This window comes from Natator depressus, chromosome 16 (genome assembly GCF_965152275.1).
Source record: "Natator depressus isolate rNatDep1 chromosome 16, rNatDep2.hap1, whole genome shotgun sequence".
Classification (NCBI taxonomy): Eukaryota; Metazoa; Chordata; order Testudines; family Cheloniidae; genus Natator; species Natator depressus.
The window spans coordinates 13,320,462-13,340,573 of NC_134249.1; the positions used below are offsets into that span (position 1 = coordinate 13,320,462).

The 20,112-nt window shown below is 53.8% G+C and overlaps 2 protein-coding genes and 1 non-coding gene across 3 annotated transcripts in view; 1 reads left to right on the plus strand and 2 right to left on the minus strand.

Annotated features, from left to right (window-relative positions):
• On the minus strand, window positions 1-11,445 carry CDK9 (cyclin dependent kinase 9). The gene is made up of 7 exons (XM_074973342.1): window positions 11,252-11,445; window positions 8,289-8,370; window positions 7,368-7,458; window positions 5,364-5,530; window positions 4,309-4,480; window positions 3,777-3,925; window positions 1-1,183 (listed from the first exon to the last, which is right to left on the minus strand). Exons 1-7 carry the CDS (start codon window positions 11,341-11,343, stop codon window positions 818-820), a joined length of 1,119 nt encoding a protein of 372 aa, XP_074829443.1. The 5' UTR covers window positions 11,344-11,445; the 3' UTR covers window positions 1-817.
• Window positions 11,342-20,112, plus strand: part of LOC142000013 (uncharacterized) — a 23,494-nt gene continuing 14,723 nt past the window's right edge. Inside the window, exon 1 of the mRNA XM_074973991.1 lies at window positions 11,342-11,597. Coding sequence (XP_074830092.1) covers window positions 11,342-11,597 — 256 coding nt within the window. The remainder of the gene's footprint in view (window positions 11,598-20,112) is intronic.
• On the minus strand, window positions 15,061-15,175 carry LOC142000116 (U5 spliceosomal RNA). Its single transcript, XR_012642163.1, has one exon. It is a non-coding gene; the product is annotated as a U5 spliceosomal RNA (small nuclear RNA).

Here is a 20,112-nt window from a genome sequence, read left to right on the forward strand (position 1 = left end):
GCTGAACACAAAGCATGATGAACTTGTATTGAAAGCAACGACTCAGACGGATCCTCCTGGTCAGAGCAACAGTAACGAGCACCCCCACTCCCTCCTGATTAGTCGCTGCGACCCTTTGTTTCTCATAGGCTCTGACCCTGTCTGAACCAGAAGGACTTGCTGCAGTCTTGAACATGGTGCGAGCTAGTTCTTGAATGTGGAGGCGTTTTGTCTGTACCAATCCCACTGGCTCCACGGAAGGAAGACACACACACAAAGAGCTCAGTGGCACTCAGCAATGCGACCCCCACCCTACACACAACAAGGGAAGCTCCCTGCAGAAGGAAGGACCACATGGGGAACTGCAGCCACACATGAGCAATTCAGAAGAGATCTGAGGCAGTTCCCAAAGTGAGCCGATCTATCCTGCCAGCTGCAGCAGCAGTTCAATTAATGAGTCACCCAGTCATGTTCTCCAGTGCTGTAAAGCTTGGGCAGTGACAAAACCTTCTCCAACAGTGGCTCCTCAACAGAAATGACCCATTAGATCCAGCTACTGGTAAAGAGATGCTATTTCTGGGGGCTGAGGCAGAAACTCTGGGCCAGATAGGCTGAGAGATGATCCCAGGCCCTTGGAAACAGCTCCCAAGGACATCTAGGGACAGCCCCCTTCCTTTATGCACACAATTGTTCCAGACAGTTCGTCCAGCCCAACATCTCAGACCAGGCCCTGCACCTCCTTTCCATCAGAGCTGCTGCTACAAGAGACTGAAGAACGTAAGGGTATTTCAAAGAAAACTCAGCCTGCTCCCTACTCACTTTTCCGGGCCCCCACCAGTTAAAACACTCTGTCAAACTCTGTCTGATTGGTTGCAGCTGGATTCCTGCCCTGATTAGCTGGCTGCTGCGGCATGTGTCCACCTCTTCTCCTGGGTGGAGCCAGGTACTCAAACATTGATTGATTGTGGGTGGAGAGCATGTTCTTGAGATCAGAGGGCATCGGGTCCGACCAGAAGAAGTCATGATTCAATGCATCGTCACTGTCTATTCTTTGGGCAGGATCCAGAACGAGCAGTTTGTCTATAAGATCCAGAGCGTAAGGGTCTTTGACATAGGCTTTCAGGCGATCTTTAACCTTGCGCTTTTGGCCCTTGGGCAGGTCCAGTTTCTGGTACAGCTCATACTTATCCACATTTGGCCAAACCTAGAGGGAGCATAAGGGAGATCAGCCTTAGAGAGAAGACAGCTAAACCGTTTTAGAGCCTGATGTTGGTGCCCTAATTAAACCCCACATGCATGCTGCATTCAGCTGTAGTGGAGAAACAAACAAACCAGTTCTTTCACTACACACCCTCTAGGGCCCCATGACATCCATTAGGGATTTTACTGTTGCAGTCGAAAGCGGAATGCATACAATTGCTACAGAGACGAGCAGCAGTACAAACCCGTAAGGCAGATATTGCACTTGGAGATACGGGGCGGGGGGGGGGGGGGGGAGGGAGGATCAGTGGGAAAAATCTAGCAGCGTACCTTTAAGCTGCTCTTTGATACTCTAATTCTCTTAGACATCAGACAGCAGCTGCACAGTAACATGGGCTAGACAATTATGAGAATACACAAAAGAAAAAGCCAACCGAATAACTTAAATTTATACAGCACCTTTCATCCCAGCAGAGCCCAGAGCCCTTTGCAAACGCACCCCCTCCCCATCAGTCCAGCTCTGGGTGGAACGTGGCAAGCTTTTGTTTATTTTAAAGGGGTAATACATTCATCTATACCAGTGAAGGTTACAACCTGACAGACCTGGAGATCAGCCTCCTATTTATCCATAGCACAGGTATAATCAGGCAGCAGCAGTGTAAGTCTATCTATCATGCCCCACTGTGCCACAATCCTGACTTGAAGGGACCATCTCTAGGGGTTCAGACGCAATGACTAACTCAAGACATTGGCCTCTCTTCTGAAAAAACTAAAGCCAAAAATGGTGGTGGTCTGAGAAAGAATGGTCAACTAGCAACAAGGCTGGCACCGAATTCATTTCACACAGACCTCTCAATAGCCGCAAGATGGTGGCAAGTTTACCAATGTGATTGGTGCCATGTATCAGACAGATTCAGACCCACAACCTAGAAATGAAAAGCACCCCCCCTCTTGCTGTAATATTAAGTAATAGCCTATTACCAACTCCCTAATATGACAGCGGTTGAGGATTATCCTGTGGCTAAAGCGCAGGACTGGAAGCTGAGAGACCTGGGTTCAATTCTCAGTTCTCTCACTGACTTGTTGAGAAACTCTGAGCAAATAACTTCAGCTCTGTGACTCAATTTCCCCAGCTGTAAAATGGGGGTGTGACGTGTCATTCCATATTCTTTAGGAAAATATGCTTGATATGAATGTGACATAACTGAGATATACTTTACGCAAGATGGCTCATGTGAGATACCATTGGAAAGGTTATGATTTACTGAAAGTGGTTATCCAATTTGTATGCATGTGTCATTTCTGTATCTGAAATTAGGAATATTGACTATGTATCTGTATTTCAACTGTTACTTTGGGTGATGCCCACTGCTAACACTTCAGGTACAACAGGCCCATCAGCAAGAGACAATGGACTGTAAAAGAGCTTAGTCTTCCTGTGAGTCAGCCTCTGAAGAATGGCTACAGGGGCCCTACAGGGTCAGGTGGTCTTGTCACCTGATACTAAAACATTACCTGGGACTTCTTGTAACTTTCCACTGTAAGGGAAGAGGGGTCAAACTAGGAAACAAAGGATTCCCACCTTATGTAAATCCTATTTAATGGGGGGGGGAAAAAATGAGGTACTCCAGGTCATCAGTTCTCCCCTGCTACCCCACCCAAGATGACTGCTAGAAACAACTAAGACTGAACTGGGGGGAAAAGAACTGGACCCAGGCTGGAAGGGTGTCTGGTCTGTGAAGAAGATTATTAGAACCACATTTAGGGTGAGAACTTACATGTACCCAGTTTCTTTAGTGCATTAAGCTTAGTTTGCACACTGTTTTATTTTCTTAGTAATCTGCCTTGTTCTGTCTGCTACTTCCTTAGCTACTTAAAATACACCTGTTACAGTTAATACATTTATTTCTGGTTTATAATACAACCCAGTTGATGTGATTTCTAACTGGGGGGCAAGAAGTTGTGCATACCCTCCTCCACATTGAGGGAAGAGGCAAATTTCATGTAATTTTGGGTCTGTACTCCAAGGGGGGGTGGACGTCAGGATGCTGTGGCAAGCCCCTTAAGCTGAGCCTTCTCAGAGCAGATCTCTGTCTCTCTGCGCAGCTGGGTGCGGCCCTGCCTGTGCGCTTGGCTGGAAAAGGCTGGGAAGCCCAGCCCAGTAAGACCAGGTAAAAGGGGGCCAAGGCTGGCAGAATAGTCTGACTCAGAGGCATCCCAGCACCCCAGGTGACATCCCAGGGGGTCCAGCCCATCCCAGGGGGTGATACTCACCTCACAGGGGGAGAGGCTAAATTCACTGTTTATCTTTGGTAGAGGTGCTAGAACAGGGCAGTGTATCATTCTGGATACAGTAAACATGTTTGATCTCTTCATGGAGCAATGCACCCCTTGAGCACAGCTCTCATCACTCTTGAGATGTAAGGATGCCCCCTTTAAATGCAGCCGATAGGTCTATTACTTGCTTAAGGTCACCCAGCAGGTCAGTCTCAGAGGCAGGATTAGACTGCGGGGTTCCAGGTTTCTAAACCCATGCCCATTCAGTTTCATTGCAGTTTCCCCACAGGTGCTGCATTCCCGTGCTTTGGGGCCCCTACCTCCGGAGTGATGGATCCACAGAGCTGGCTGATGAGAGTGAGCTGGTGTTGTTCCGTGTTCCCCTGCATGATGGGGCTGCGAGTCCACATCTCTGCCATGATGCAGCCTGCACCCCAGAGATCAATGGGGGGGCCATAGTCCCGTTCCCCTAAAGACAGCGGCACTAGATTAACCACTTAGACTCTAATAATAAGAGCTTTGCATGCACCAGACTGAGAGAACAAAATAGTAAAGGGGACAGGGGAAAGAGAAACAAACAAAAGATGGGTTTCAGAGTAGCAGCCATGTTAGTCTATATTCGCAAAAAGAAAAGGAGTACTTGTGGCACCTTAGAGACTAACAAATTTAAGCTTTCGTGAGCTACAGCTCACTTCATCGGGAATGCATCCGATGAAGTGAGCTGTAGCTCACGAAAGCTTATGCTCAAATAAATTTGTTCATCTCTAAGGTGCCACAAGTCCTCCTTTTCTTCAAACAGAAGATGGGAGAATTCCCTGTGCAATTTCTCCTCTGGCCAAGCCTCCCACCCACCTAAGAGAAGCTCTGGAGGCCGATACCACAGAGTCACCACCCGGTTGGTGTAGCGGTTGGGCTGACTGTTTTTTGCCAGGCTGAAGGCTCGAGCCAAACCAAAGTCTGCCAGTTTCAGGACCCCATCTCGGGTGATCAGTACATTTGCAGCTTTCATATCCCGGTGCAAGATCTGCACAAAGGAGGGAAATTGAAAGGTTAAGCCATTAAGTCATCTTCCGCTGGATCCAGCTCTATCTTCATCACAAAGATCCCCACCACCAGGAAGGTGAGTGGGGCATTCCGACCCTGGAAAAGAAACATTGGAAAGGCTAGGATTGAACATGGATGAACACAACAGAAAATAAACCCATTGGGAGCATCTCACTGAGCATGGAGTTGGCTGGAGGGGAAAGTTACAGCTGAGGATCTAGAACTGGTGAGAGGTACTGCAACCATAACCCTCGGTCACCCACAGGACAGACAGAGCACAGGCGGTAGTGTGACAAGCATCCCCACAGCAGCTAATGTGCCTCACCCCTGCCCTGGGAGAGCCAGGGTGAGTGCAGATGACATGGCCCAGTCAGTCCTGGGCCCTCATGTTAGCTATCACAGCACAGCTATGCATTAGCTCCTGAACTTAGAACACAGGTCACGCTTAAATTTAGTTTTCAGGTGTATCACTTCTTTGGACACTCTATTCTGCAGTGTTACAAACGCCATGGTGGGTTGGGAGAACTTCATAAGGATCCTCCAGAGCATCCTTCTCCCTCTTTGAAAATACATCCTAAGTTTTTACTTGGCCATCACTGGCTCTGCTAACACTTCCCACTCCCCCGGCCTATAAAAAAGCCTCCCAGCATCAAACCCTGAGACTGAGAATAATCGTTACTGATTCCGTGCTAAGCCACCCTGAAAAGCACACACATCCCAGAGTGTGAGTGTGCAGAACTAGCAGCCCCGCTAGAGACACTGGCCTGTGCTCACATGCCTGTATCTCAGAAGGGCACACACAAAGCCACTGCAATCTCAGCCCTCAAGCCATGCAGCAAGGGAATACAGATCCCGCCCTTTACCTTATTCCTGTGGATGTAGTAAAGTCCATTCAGCAACATCTGCATCACTTTCTTGATCTCAGACAGCGTGAACTTCACATGGGCGTTGCTGAGGAGGCCTGCGAGATCGTGCTCACAGAAATCGAACACCAGATAGATGCTGCCCTTGCAGCGATTGTATGGGGAGGCTACGAGAGAAGCGATGTGTGGTTGTTAAGGAGGTCTATCAACCCAAACAGTTCTCTCCCCCACACTGATGGCTAGCTTTCCGTGTCAACTTCTAGCACCGGACGCTGACCAGGCTTTGCCACATGACTAAGAAATAGAAAACACGACATAACTCTACGTTAAGGTCACAATCGAGCGTCAGGGTGAACACACAACTTCCACCTCGCCTGCCCCCTTTCACCACGTACCCCCAGAGTCTTCAATTACACAGCCATAGCTATACAGAGAAATGGGGACATCCCTGGCCACCAAGAACCTCAGCATCTAGATACCCATAAGGCTATCCAAAGGAGAAGTAGGGAGAATGGAGGAGGAGGGTTACAGCAGTGAAGATCACGGCATGTGTACATAACATAAGGCACATTTCAGAGTGGTGAGCTCCTAGGGTGACCTGTCTTCTGAGAGGGAAAGTTTAACCTAGCAAAGTGAAGGCTGAGAGGGAATGACTGCTCTCTAGAAATACACCAAGGAGGCAGAAGAGCTAGTGAAGCTAAAGGACAATGTTGTACAAGAACAAATGGAGATAAACTGGCCACAGGTAAACTTGGTCTGGAGATTAGAAGGTCTATAACCATCAGAGGAATGAGGTTCTGGAACAGCCTCTCAACAATAGTAGTGAGGGCAAGACACCCATCTGGCTTTAAGATGGAGCTTGATAAGTTTACGAGTAAGATTATATGACAGGGCTGCCTGCTCATAGCAGAGGACTGTACTTGATGACCCAGAAAGACCCTTCCAGTCACATTCTTATGTTTTTTAGATTTAATATATTGGGGGGAGGTGGGGGATCCAAAATGAAGCCCAGGAGGATGAACAACCGAAGACTGAGCAAAACCAAGGAATCTTCTATTTCTCAAATGCTGTAATACATAACAGAAGGTTTTACGCAGCCTCAGATTATATTATTTGCTTCCAGGAGCGCAGATGTTAGCACTATACAAACACAGAGGAGACACACGCACTGTCCCAAAGAGACAAAGCTTGCAATGCAGTGGGCGGACAACCAGGCATTCAAGTGACTGCACCGTGGAACCAGAAAGCCTTTGAATCCATTGACCAAAGTGCTTACAGTTACCAGCCACAGTAGGGGAGCTCTGAGCAAATCAGCTGCAGAGCATGTCATGAATACAAAGTTTATAAAAAGAGCCAGCCTGTGTTAAACAATGTTTTTAAACAAGAAGAGGGAGTGCTCCCGCTATTAATGGGATATTAGCACCATTGGGGTTTTTTGTTTGTTCGGTTTTTTAAAGAAAGGACATGTGTAAAAAACCAACCAACCACTTTCAGGCTGAGAAACTTGTATGTCAAGTTTCTCTCCAGTGTTTTGTTGTTGTTAAAAAAACCCAGAAACATGAGTTTTATAATCTCACGCACACGCCTTCAACTGTAGCAACACAGTATTTCGAAAAAGCTTACAAAGGCGTCTTCTAGTCGAGCTGCGACACAGTCAGAGCTATGCTAACTGAGGCGAATCAGGTGTTAACGCTCATATAACACACCACCACCATGTAGCTCTTTTCATCCAAACACCTCAAAGCACTTCACAAAGCAGGTCAGTATCATTTACCCCAGTTTTACAGATGGGAAAACTGAGGCACAGGGAGGGGCAGTGACCTGCCCAAGGGCATTCAGCAGGCCACTGTTATCCAAAGGAGACAGGTATCCAACAAAATCTTTGGACAAACCAGGCTATTTTGTATTGGACAAGTGCATCTCACTGAAAGAAAAATAAAGGGTACACTGGAGATCAACTGATGTTAGTGAACAAAACAAAAAGAGGGAACTAAAACATGCTACCTTTGGTCCTGCAGATTTCTATGAGGTTCACCACATTTTCATGCTTGAGCAGCTGAAGGATTTTGATCTCACGTAGGGCTGTGATGGGGAACTAACAAGGAGATAGAGAGCCACAAGTCAGAATTGCAAGAGAATATCCCAATCTAGTCTAAAGGAGGTTGCGGGGAAGGGGGGGGAGCGGCGGAGGAGGGAAGAGAGAAAATTATGGCAGAAATCTCGAAGAGGAGATGTATTCAAGCAGACTTAAATGTGGACAAAGTGCAGCTAGGGTCAGAACAGAGGCTAAAACCTACATTGTGCAGTTCCAGTTTTATTCACTGTGACTTCCAGTTCCAGTCTGCTCAGTTTACAACTCTTAGCACCTAGTAACTTAAGTAGAAGTTGAGTGTCCTGAACCCCAAACAGGATCAGGCCCTTAGGGTGTAGCACCAACTACTAAAAAAACCTAAGTGAGATGTGGAAGAGAATCCAGTCTGGTTTTGCTTCTTATGAGGTCCCCAGCAATACAGATGTTTGTCATCGGAATATGGACACATTTTGTTCATGTGTGATCCTGATTAGAATTCAGCTCCCCATCTCTTCAGTGTATCAACACTACCATGTTAACGGAAGTAAAACCTTATTTGGATCAACAGAGATGTGACTCAGACACACAAAAAGGCAATATGGAAAGAGGTTTTTTAACCAAATCACTTTCCTGATACATAGGGAAGCACACCACTTTCAGTCTTGTATATTACTTTATCCATTTCCATACTGGTTTTTACTGCAGAAGGTCCTGCAAAGTTACACACACAATGAATTTCCTTGTCACATCCCAGACAAAGATTCTGTCTTTGTCTACTAAAGACATATGCCCAGCTCTCAAACTCCCATCCTCCCACACCATACACAGTACAGGCACATGCCCATCTATCTTACCCCCTCCTTCTCATTTTCCATCAACACTTTCTTCAGAGCCACCTTCTTGCCAGTCTGTCGATGTTTTGCTTTGAACACTTCCCTGCAGAGAGGACGGAAATACGTGAGCACTCCTGGAGGAGTTGAAGTGGCCAAGTAGAGCAGGCACAGCCAGGCAAGACCAAACAAGACATTTCTACACTTTCACACAGGCAGCTCTGTGCTGACCCTCTGCCTAACCCAGGTCCTCCCCCTTCATGCCAAGAAACACCACGATCTCCTGTAGAGAGCAGGCTCTCAGATTCCAGGGCATGTGAGAGAATGGCAATGGGGTAGGACTCTCACAGATCCCCAGGAGAGTTTTGGAGGCAGGCCTCACCGATTCCAAGAGGTGGCAGGAAGGGTACAGGAGGAATCTCAGATGTGGAGGTATTCAGGAAAGAATCTCACACAGAACCCAGGGCACCGGGGGGTGGGGTGGGGTGGGGGGAGTCTCACACAGACCCCAGGGCACCGGGGGGCGGGGGGGGAGTCTCACACGGATCCCAGGGCACCGGGGGGCGGGGGGGGGAGTCTCACACGGATCCCAGGGCACCGGGGGGCGGGGGGGGGAGTCTCACACGGATCCCAGGGCACCGGGGGACGGGGGGGGGAGGTCTCTCACCGATCCCAGGGCACCGGGGGACGGGGGGGGGGGGAGGTCTCTCACCGATCCCAGGGCACCGGGGGGCGGGGGGGGGGGGGAGGTCTCTCACCGATCCCAGGGCACCGGGGGGCGGGGGGGGGGGAGGTCTCTCACCGATCCCAGGGCACCGGGGGGCGGGGGGAGAGAGTCTCTCACCGATCCCAGGGCACCGGGGGGCGGGGGGGGGGGGGGAGGTCTCTCACCGATCCCAGGGCACCGGGGGGCGGGGGGGGAGGGAGAGAGTCTCTCACCGATCCCAGGGCACCGGGGGGCGGGGGGGGGAGGGAGAGAGTCTCTCACCGATCCCAGGGCACCGGGGGGCGGGGGGGGGGGGGAGGTCTCTCACCGATCCCAGGGCACCGGGGGGCGGGGGGGGGGGGGAGAGAGTCTCTCACCGATCCCAGGGCACCGGGGGGCGGGGGGGGGAGGGAGAGAGTCTCTCACCGATCCCAGGGCACCGGGGGGCGGGGGGGGGAGGGAGAGAGTCTCTCACCGATCCCAGGGCACCGGGGGGCGGGGGGGGGAGGGAGAGAGTCTCTCACCGATCCCAGGGCACCGGGGGGCGGGGGGGGGAGGGAGAGAGTCTCTCACCGATCCCAGGGCACCGGGGGGCGGGGGGGGGAGGGAGAGAGTCTCTCACCGATCCCAGGGCACCGGGGGGCGGGGGGGGGAGGGAGAGAGTCTCTCACCGATCCCAGGGCACCGGGGGGCGGGGGGGGGGGGGAGAGAGTCTCTCACCGATCCCAGGGCACCGGGGGGCGGGGGGGGGGGGGAGAGAGTCTCTCACCGATCCCAGGGCACCGGGGGGCGGGGGGGGGGGGGAGAGAGTCTCTCACCGATCCCAGGGCACCGGGGGGCGGGGGGGGGGGGGAGAGAGTCTCTCACCGATCCCAGGGCACCGGGGGGCGGGGGGGGGGGGGAGAGAGTCTCTCACCGATCCCAGGGCACCGGGGGGCGGGGGGGGGGGGAGAGAGTCTCTCACCGATCCCAGGGCACCGGGGGGCGGGGGGGGGGGGGGAGAGAGTCTCTCACCGATCCCAGGGCACCGGGGGGCGGGGGGGGGGGGGAGAGAGTCTCTCACCGATCCCAGGGCACCGGGGGGCGGGGGGGGGGGGGAGAGAGTCTCTCACCGATCCCAGGGCACCGGGGGGCGGGGGGGGGGGGAGAGAGTCTCTCACCGATCCCAGGGCACCGGGGGGCGGGGGGGGGGGGAGAGAGTCTCTCACCGATCCCAGGGCACCGGGGGGCGGGGGGGGGGGAGAGAGTCTCTCACCGATCCCAGGGCACCGGGGGGCGGGGGGGGGGGGGGAGAGAGTCTCTCACCGATCCCAGGGCACCGGGGGGCGGGGGGGAGAGAGTCTCTCACCGATCCCAGGGCACCGGGGGGCGGGGGGGGGGGGGGAGAGTCTCTCACCGATCCCAGGGCACCGGGGGGCGGGGGGGGGGGGGAGAGAGTCTCTCACCGATCCCAGGGCACCGGGGGGCGGGGGGGGAGAGAGTCTCTCACCGATCCCAGGGCACCGGGGGGCGGGGGGGGGGGGGAGAGAGTCTCTCACGCATCCCAGGCCACCGGGGGGCGGGGGAGAGAGTCTCTCACGCATCCCAGGGCACCGGGGGGGGGGGGTGGGGGGGGAGTCTCTCACGCATCCCAGGGCACCGGGGGGGGGGGGTGGGGGGGGAGTCTCTCACGCATCCCAGGGCACCGGGGGGGTGGGGGTGGGGGGGGAGTCTCTCACGCATCCCAGGGCACCGGGGGGGGGGGGGTGGGGGGGGAGTCTCTCACGGATCCCAGGGCACCGGGGGGGGGGTGGAGTCTCTCACGGATCCCAGGGCACCGGGGGGGGGGGGGGAGTCTCTCACGGATCCCAGGGCACCGGGGGGGGGGGGGGGAGTCTCTCACGGATCCCAGGGCACCGGGGGGGGGGGGGAGTCTCTCACGGATCCCAGGGCACCGGGGGGGGGGGGGAGTCTCTCACGGATCCCAGGGCACGGGGGGGGGGGGGGAGTCTCTCACGGATCCCAGGGCACCGGGGGGGGGGGGGGAGTCTCTCACGGATCCCAGGGCACGGGGGGGGGGGGGGGGGGGAGTCTCTCACGGATCCCAGGGCACCGGGGGGGGGGGGGAGTATCTGTGTGTGTCTCTCTCTCTCTCTCTCAGATCCCGGGGTAGCAGGAAGGAGGGTATCCGTGGCGCTGGGGGGCTAGGCCCGCAGACCCCAGGGTTGGCGGGGGGGGGGCTGGGCCCCTCTAACCCCGTGCGGGGGCAGACCCGGGAGGCTGGGGAGGGTCCGGCTCTCACCCGAACGTGCCCTGCCCGATCTTCGCCAGCTTCTCGTACTTGGACACCTCGTCGCAGAAGGGACAGTCCACCGTGTCGTACTGCTTCGCCATGGCGCGGCCCCCGAGCCCAGCGGCGCCAACCGGCCACCGTCCCCGCCCTCGCGACGCCTCTGTCGCCCCCAGCGACGGCGCGTTTGGTGACGCGAGACCCCGGGAGCTTCCGGTCTCGCCAGCCATGCCCCGCCCCTTCCTGCGCCGCGGTGCCGCCTGGGAGTTGCAGTTCTGGAACGGCGGGGAAAGGTCACGTTTGAGTTCGGAGGCCCCGCGCCTCTTCGCCGGGGGTCCCCGCGCCAAGGGTCCCCCAGGTCTGCCCCAGTGGGGAGCCCCGTGCAGTGCCTGTGAACCCAGTGCCCCCACCCTGGTCTTCCTCCCCATGCCACCCAGCTGAGAGATGACATCATCACACTGCATCACTGCTCCATGCCACCCAGCTGAGAGATGACATCATCACACTGCATCCCCTCTCCATGCCCAATGTCACCCAGCTGAGAGATGACATCATCACACTGCATCACTGCTCCATGCCACCCAGCTGAGAGATGACATCATCACACTGCATCACTGCTCCATGCCCAATGTCACCCAGCTGAGAGATGACATCATCACACTGCATCACTGCACCATGCCCAATGTCACCCAGCTGAGAGATGACATCATCACACTGCATCACTGCACCATGCCCTGTCACCCAGCTGAGACATTGCATCATTGCATGGCTTCCCTGCATGATCACACTTGGCTCACGTCAACCCACAGTAGCATTACAGCATCAGGCAGCATCAGTACAGTACTGTCTTGTCATCATATCCCCTCTGAATTTTCTCCTGTGGCACCTCTGTGACATCACATTGCTTCCTGACATGCTGGTACCACATCACGTCAAAACATGCACATATCACGTATGTCATTCCTCAGTCTGTGTCTTCAGGTCATCTCTGTGTGTCCTTACACCACCTCAGCTTCATCTCCCCATGTGTCTACATTGGCCAAGTTGCTTAAAACAAACTCCCATCTACCTCTAGAGTGTTGTGGAGTATTTCTACATCAACCTAGCACAGTTATTCTCAAACTTTTGTACTGGTGACCCCTTTCACATAGCAAACCTCTGAGTGCGACCCCCCCTTATAAATTAAAAACACTTTTAAATATATTTAATACCATTAGAAATGGTGGATGCAAAGCAGGGTCTGGGGTGGGGGCTGACAGCTTGCGACCGCCCATGTAATAACCTCACGACCCCCTGTCTTTCATTCCCCCACCCCCTACACACACTCTCTCTTCATGCATATGAATCAGATGCACATTGTCTATCTTCTCAGCACCTTTCCATCACTGGCTTTATCCCCCCACCCCAACCCACACTTCCTATCATATCTGCCTGATGCAACAATTATTCACAATTCAGCAGCATTCTCAGATGCAGTTGCCTGCAGATGGATATGAGTGCAGAATGCCAGCAGGGGGGGCTTTGAGACAAGCCGACGGTATTAGCAGCCAGGCAGAGGCAGAGAGGGAGAGATTTAGCACTCTCAGGAGTCCTGAGACAAAGTCAAGCCAAGATTTCAGGCAACAGAAATGGGCCTGCTGAGAGAGCAGAGACATCTGATAGTACAGTGGGGTGCCACTAATCCCATCGCTGGGAAAGGAGAGACACTAGATCATTGGAATGGTTAGGACGGGCAATTGGGAGGCAGGCCTGACTTTGCCACTGCCTGCTGGTGTGGCCTTAGGTAAGTCATTTATCCTCTCAGAGCCTCAGCTGTATGATTAAGATTAAAAGGGGAGCCTAGAGGACCAGCGTCAAAAGCCGGTCCCACTGGCAGTGATACACAGTATTCACTTACAGGCTGGGATGCAGGAGAACCAGCAACAAGGGACGATTTGCATGGCCCCTGAGAGAGAGCAAAACACACTGATCAGTTTCACAGAATGTTTGCATTTTGCCCTGACTGACATGCTGTGGCGTCCTGGCTACTCTCTGAGCCCTCGCATACTGCATCCAACACATCCCCTAGCTGCTGTCTGATCCCTTAGACGCTGGGCCCCATATCTGTTCTCTGATCCATTGGAGGCTGGGTCAAATGCATTCCTGCGTACATCTGGGGCCAGATCCTCAGTGGGTATAAAGTGGCATTGCTCTGTTGACTTCATGAACCTATGTCAGTTACACCATCTGAAGATTTGTCCCTGACAGTTTTGATGGCTTGGTGTTTCGTGACAGTAGGCTAGGTCGCTTACAGATGGGGCAGCGTGCTCATTTCCTGCCCTCTAGGGGTGGCATGAGCTGAAGGGGAAACAATTTTAGTCCCTATTCAGGGCAATACAAAGGGTATCTCCATCTCTAGGTAGCAGCACTGGCACCAGTGCACCAAACTCACTCCCAGGCTCTACCAACACAGGCGATTCTAATGTCCATTAGTACCAGGCACACAGAAGGTCTGGGGGATGAGTTCCGAGCTGGTCTGGAGGTTTGTCTGTCGGTGGTTCTGGGAGCCGTTATTATGGGAGGAGGTTAGTTTTTCCCAAGACCAGAAATGAAGGTGGCCGATCCCCTCTCCTCCCAACCCCAAGCAGAAGTCCCTGAATAAATAATTCCAAGGAGAATTCTGAGTGGATTCCATCAGCCCCCGATATTTCCCATTGCCTCTTCCCAGCTCTCCATCACTGGCCTTTCCTCAGGGAGACAGGCTCTGTGCCTGCCTGACCCTTGAGCAGGCTGTGTCCTGTGATGCAGTTTGCCTGCTTGAGTGGTTCCTTTTAATTCTGGACACCATCTGCTGATATATACTAATTTCCAAGTCAGGTGCTGCCCATCTTTCACCGGCGAGCTGCATAACAATGGAGTGATTTGTATTAGGGATGGAGGGAAGTCTGCAGTTCCCTCAGCCCACTAGCAAGGCAGCATGGCTTTCATAGAATCATAGGACTGGAAGGGATCTTGAGAGGTCATCTAGTCCAGTCCCCTGCACTCACGGCAGGACTAAGCATTATCTAGACCATCCCTGACAGGTGTGTGTCTAACCTGCTCTTAAAAATCTCCAAGGATGGGTATTCCACAACCTCCCTAGGCAATTTATTCCAGTGCTTAACAACCCTGACAGTTAGGAAGTTTTTCCTAATTTCCAACCTAAACTTCCCTTGCTGCAATTTAAGCCCATTGCTTTTTGTCCTATCCTCAGAGGTTAAGAAGAACAATTTTTCTCCCTTCTTCTTGTAACAATCTTTTATGTACTTGAAAACTGTTATCATGTCCCCCCTCAGTCTTCTCTTTTCCAAACTAAACAAACCCAATTTTTGGATCAACTTTACCCAGTTGCACCATGGGCACTGTCCCTGCAGGGGAGCAGGCAATTTGTAGGGTTCGTTACAGCTCTCCACCAGATCCATCCAGCCTCCCGAGTGACCCAGGCATTAGGAAAGGCGAGTGAGATAATCAGCAGGCCTGATGAGCCTCTTGACAGCACTAAGGAATAAAATAACTTTACACCTTCCTTGAGGAAACTCCCCACCCAGGTCAGTTCACATACCCTGCAGAATAGCTTCTCCAGTCTTCTCTTCCTGTCAAAGCACAACATGTGCAATACACATTGTGGGGAACAGTCCTGCACTGGCCCAGGGGATGGATGAGATGTGACCTTATTCTTATGACTCCATGGTCCTTGCTGTCCCAGCCGGGGACAAATGTTCCTGCAATAAACAAAGATTTCACATTGCTATGCTGAGCAGAAATACTCTTTGCATGTGCAAAAGCCCTCCCGCTCCTCTGCCCACCAGGCTGACTCCTACTTGCGGGATGATTTGCAGATTCTGCAATGGTTCCTCTCCACGGAAATCTTTAGTAAAAGGAGAAAGATTTATGCGATCTGGTGCAAAATCCAATCTCATCTTCAAGGCGTGAGGTGGTGAAATCATTCATGTTATTTAGGAAGTGTGGGCTAGTGGGAAGACCAGAGGTCTGAGTGGCTCGGCCACTGAGCCGTAGTGTAACTTAGGGGGAAATTTTCAAAAGTGGCCTCTGGCTTTGTGTGCCTGGCTTGAGAGACTGGAGCCTGGGTTTTGGAGGTACTGAGCAACCACAGCTCCAGGTGATGCCAGTGGAAGCCCTGGGTGCTCGACTCCTCTTAAAATCAACCCTAACTTATTTTAACGCTGGTCATCCAAAAATCAAGGCCCCTCCCCACCCAAAAGTAGCAGCTACTCTTGCAAATGCAGGCCTTCTGAGTACCTCAGCTTCCCCTCCCTGTCAGATGGGGAGAAGAACGCTGCCCTGCCTTCGCCGGGTCCTTTGAGATCTGTAAGTGAACTGGGAGCGGGAGAGGGACAGTGTGGGGGTACATCAGAGAGAGTCCTGCAAAGGACACCAGTGACTGACATCCCATTGTGACCCAGGCTTGTTGTTTGGCTTGGCAGTTCACTCCCCAGAACCGTCCCAGCAATATCTGGGCTTCCCATATCTCTGTAGAGACAAAGAACTTTGCAGACACAGAGCAAAAGTCACTCTCCTAAGCCTGGCCGGCTGATAAGGCTGCTTGTTTATGAACAATAGTCCGTGGGGAGAGCGCTCACATCGGGAACACGGTGTGCCAACTCCCCTGGCATACACACTGGAGCCGCTGCCAGTGAATCATCCGCTCTCCTGGCTCGGGAGCATGTTGGGCCCCCCTCATTTAATGTAATCAATGCCAGGAGAAGAGCAGGCGTGGGTGTTTCATTGAGATGCAGGAGTGAGCCGTCCGCTCTCCATCCTGTTGTATCATTTTCCTGCCAGGGGCCGGTGAGTGGATTTCTTCCATTGCCTCTGGGGACTTGGGCAGGAAAAGCCACAATAAACAGGAGCAGAGAGTGAGCTCAGCTCGTGGGGGAGGCGACTCCTCAGATGCACGTCCAGAAACAGAGAGGGGAAAATGGAAGCACCTTGTGCTAATGTCGCGCTGGGGAGAAGTGCCAGGTTGCCAGAGCCTGGGCTCTGATGTTATCTGTTTAACCAGACTGTAGATCCAGCCCAGGCACAAGCAGTGCAGGTAGGAGCTCTGTGACCCCCCCTGCCACTGGGTGCTCCGACACGCACCTGGCACAGAAGAACCAGACTGGTTGGCACAGGATCCTTCACAGCCACAGAGGCAGGTGTGAGCCCAGATCTAACCCGTGGGCTCGGGATCAAGGCTGAGGAGCAGGACACCCTGCCACCCTGATCCCAGAGGGCCCCGCGAGCACCTGCTCATTTGCAGCTCAGGAGACCTGCAGCGAACAATGACAACTGCCCCCTTGCGCTTTGCTTTGCTTTCTGACCCAACCATGGGTCATCGCATGTAGGGCACAACGGGTCCCCAAGCCGCCAAGTGCAAACGTTCAGGTCAGGGAGGTGGAGAGGACTGGTTGACAAACGTGGATATTGCCCATCAAAATCCAATCTACCCTTGGGCTGCGCGGCACTCAGCCGACCGACCTGCCTTTCATTGTCCTGGTGCTTTCAGCAGCGTTGTAGGTTTAGGTGCCACAGACTGAGAGGCCATCGATCGCCCTGCAAATGGAAAGCACTGTACTACCTCCTCTTTTACTCACCTCACCTGATTTATGCCCCCCAGAGCTGTGACATATACAGATTGCAGTCTGAGTCCTGGGCAAGAGGCTGTTTGAAAGCACCACTTACGCCAAGACTTTCATACCATGACACCAAAACTGAATACGCAGGAAGTGGCATGGAGAGCCTTGTGTTCAAAGCATCGATTTGAGACTCAGGCGCTCTGGGTTCAAGTCCCAATCCTGCCACAAATTCCCTGCATGGCCTTGGGTAAGCCACTTATCCTCTCTGTGCCCCAGTTTAGCCATTTATTAGCTCTCTCAAGAGGAGTGTAGCAAGAATGAATTCCTGGTTTTGTAAATCACGCAGACAGCCTCCGATCAAAGGCGGTGGAGAGCAGCAAAGTCTTGTTGTTATTTACTACATATAGTTGCCTCTTTTTGCTCGTCCAAGTTTGGCGCCCGGGGGATGCCAAAGCTGGGAACAGAAATTGCTTTGACGCAACCCTGCTTATTTACAAGGAATAAACAAAGTCCTGCTGCTCCGAATGCAGGAGGAACCGAAGGCAAAAGTGCTGTAGGCAGGGCCGGCTCTACCGCTTTGGCTGCCCCAAGCCGTGAAAAAAAACTGTCACCGCCGAATTGCCGCGGCGGACGGCAGAAGAGAGAAGCTGCCGCCCGATTGCCGCCGCAGCGGAAACACTGCCGCCCCTGTCTGCCTGCCGCCCCACGCACCTGCTTGGAGCGCTGGGCCGGCCCTGGCTGTATGTGTAGACGTGCCGGTTTATCTCAGGGTCAAACCATGCTCACAGGCTTCTGCTGCTTCTTCAGGCTGTCTCTGTCTCTCTCTGGTTCTGGGTTCACCTTTTCCTCCCATTCCCCCTCCCATCCCCTGATGCAAAACAATACTCAGCAGCAAAACCCGCTCTGGCCACACAGTCCAAATCTCCTGGGTGGGTTCACGTAACCCTTTTCTCTTCGGTGAGGGACTGTGACTAATTATCCTTGTAGTTATGTTAATTGAAGGCGTTTGTTCACACCCATCACTCTTAATGAGGCTTTAATTCAGCCCATACCCAGGTTTCGCCCAGCACATAGCAGTATTTTGGACCCTGAAGGGTTGGCAGGTGAGGAGGACAATCTAATCCAAGTCCAATAAAAGAATCCCACAGAGCTCCAGGGCCTCCCCAGATTCAGCCTAGAACCTAGTGTGATGGAAGCATCTTCCACACAGCAGGTGTCCCACGGGTAGCAGTGAACTACTGCCACTTGTCTGCTGTGGTGAAAGCCCTGGTATGACCAGCAATAGCTCTGCCCAGCCCAGCCAGCCCCCTTCCTGGGTGCCACACTCTGCTCTCTAACAGGTCGGCTTGCCAGATATCCTAGCCCACAACAGCTGCTTTGTCCTCCCGTCTCAGTAACACATTCCCCAGCGTTTGGCCTGTGGGTTTAGCCCTGCCAGGCTCTGACCCAGCGTGGGAAATGCCGATCGGGTTACAGGCCCTTTCAAGCCCGGCCAGCCCAGCTGCTGCTCGGCAGCTGTGTGCGCAGACCAGGCCGGGCTCTGAGAGGCAAGGAGCGCACAGGCCACTTTCCCAGCAAGGGGAAGGGGAGCAGGCGGATGACGTTCAGTGTCTCAGGGAGCATGTGCAGCCATCAGGACAGAGCGGGTGACTGTGGTGTCCAGGGTGGAACAAACCGTGCGCCGGTGACACCCACCTCTCGGCGTGCTCAATAACGAGCGAGCGCTCTCCAGCAACGGCAACTCTGCCCGTCTGCCACAACACCGTGCTGCCGAAAGGGGTGGTGGGAGCCGCAGGGTGGCTCCCTCTGCCCAGCCTTCTCACGGGCTACACCAGCGCCCTAGCGCTCCAAACACCACACCAGCCCCCTCCCATACACCACACCCACTCCCTTCCCCTGCCTCCTAGCCCTCCCGTACACCCCACCCCACACACAGCCCCTCCATCCACCACTTTTCAGCACCATCCTCCCACAGGCCCCGTCTAGGTACCTGTCTCTTCCCCAGCTGCATTAACACGCCTTCCCCCGCCCCGCCCCAAAGTGTTCTCCTCACCCACAGCACAAGAGGGGCCCCAGCTGCCAAAGAAAACCTGGAGGCTGGTTCCCAGACACTGACCTTTTCCCTACAGTCTCTGGCCAGGGTGTCCTGTGAATAATTCTGTGGCCCTAACGTCCAGAGGAGTTTGCGTCCCCCCTCTGCCCTGCCATCGCACCCGGTACAAAGCTTCCCCCATTCCCCAGGCCCAGGCCGGTACAAAGCTTCCCCCATTCCCCAGGCCCAGAAATGCTCTGGTGTTGAGCCTGGCTCTGACCTACGCTTCCCGGGCCGGGTTTGCAGAGAGCAGGCGCCTAATCCCACCAGCTTGGACCTTTGGACCAGAAGGGGCTGGTCTCCCTTTCCCCCATGCAGAGCCTCACTGTCCAGCTGGGTCTTTCCAGGGCTACTGCTGCCATTGGGATGGGTGTAAAGCACTCGGCATGCTGGAAGGCCACGCTCTCTTTCCACGCAGCGCTGCTGTTGCTGCAGCCGGATGCTGTTTAAACTGCACAGAAGGGAGGAGCGGCCCCAGCTGTGGGGCACACAGCCCCCTCGTCTGGCCCCCGGAGATGGCGCAAAACACTCCTTCAATTACAGTCCTGTTGGACCGATTCCTGCATAACCAACCTTGCCACTGGCCACCCTTCGCTGCCGCCCAGGGAGCCCCGTTTCTGATCTCTGCTGAGCTGGCCACTCATGTAAAACTTGATTCCATTTGGATGCACAGAGATCCGGCTGTGAGACAGCATCTCCTGGGACCATAATTGGGCTCAGTGGTTCACACCTATTTCAATTATAGGAACTCACTGACTGAACCAACGAAGCGAGATCAGATTCACCATCTGGTTCCACTGAATGGGCTAAATACTGGCCTTCAGTTATACCCGTGCAAGCCACTCCACTGTGGGCGTCTGGGTGGGTAGAATGTGGCTCTTTGCATGGGATCTGGGCGCGCGTGTGTGTGTCTCTCTGTGTGTGTGCACACACAGTGAGGGGGCTTTTCTCTGATGCTCATTCCTTTCTACTCTTAGCCCTGGTCTACACTAGGACTTTAGGTCGAATTTAGCAGCATTAAATCGATGTAAACCTGCACCCGTCCACACGATGAAGCCCTTTATTTCGACTTAAAGGGCTCTTAAAATCGATTTCCTTACTCCACCCCTGACAAGTGGATTAGCGCTTAAATCGGCCTTGCCGGGTCGAATTTGGGGTACTGTGGACACAATTCGACGGTATTG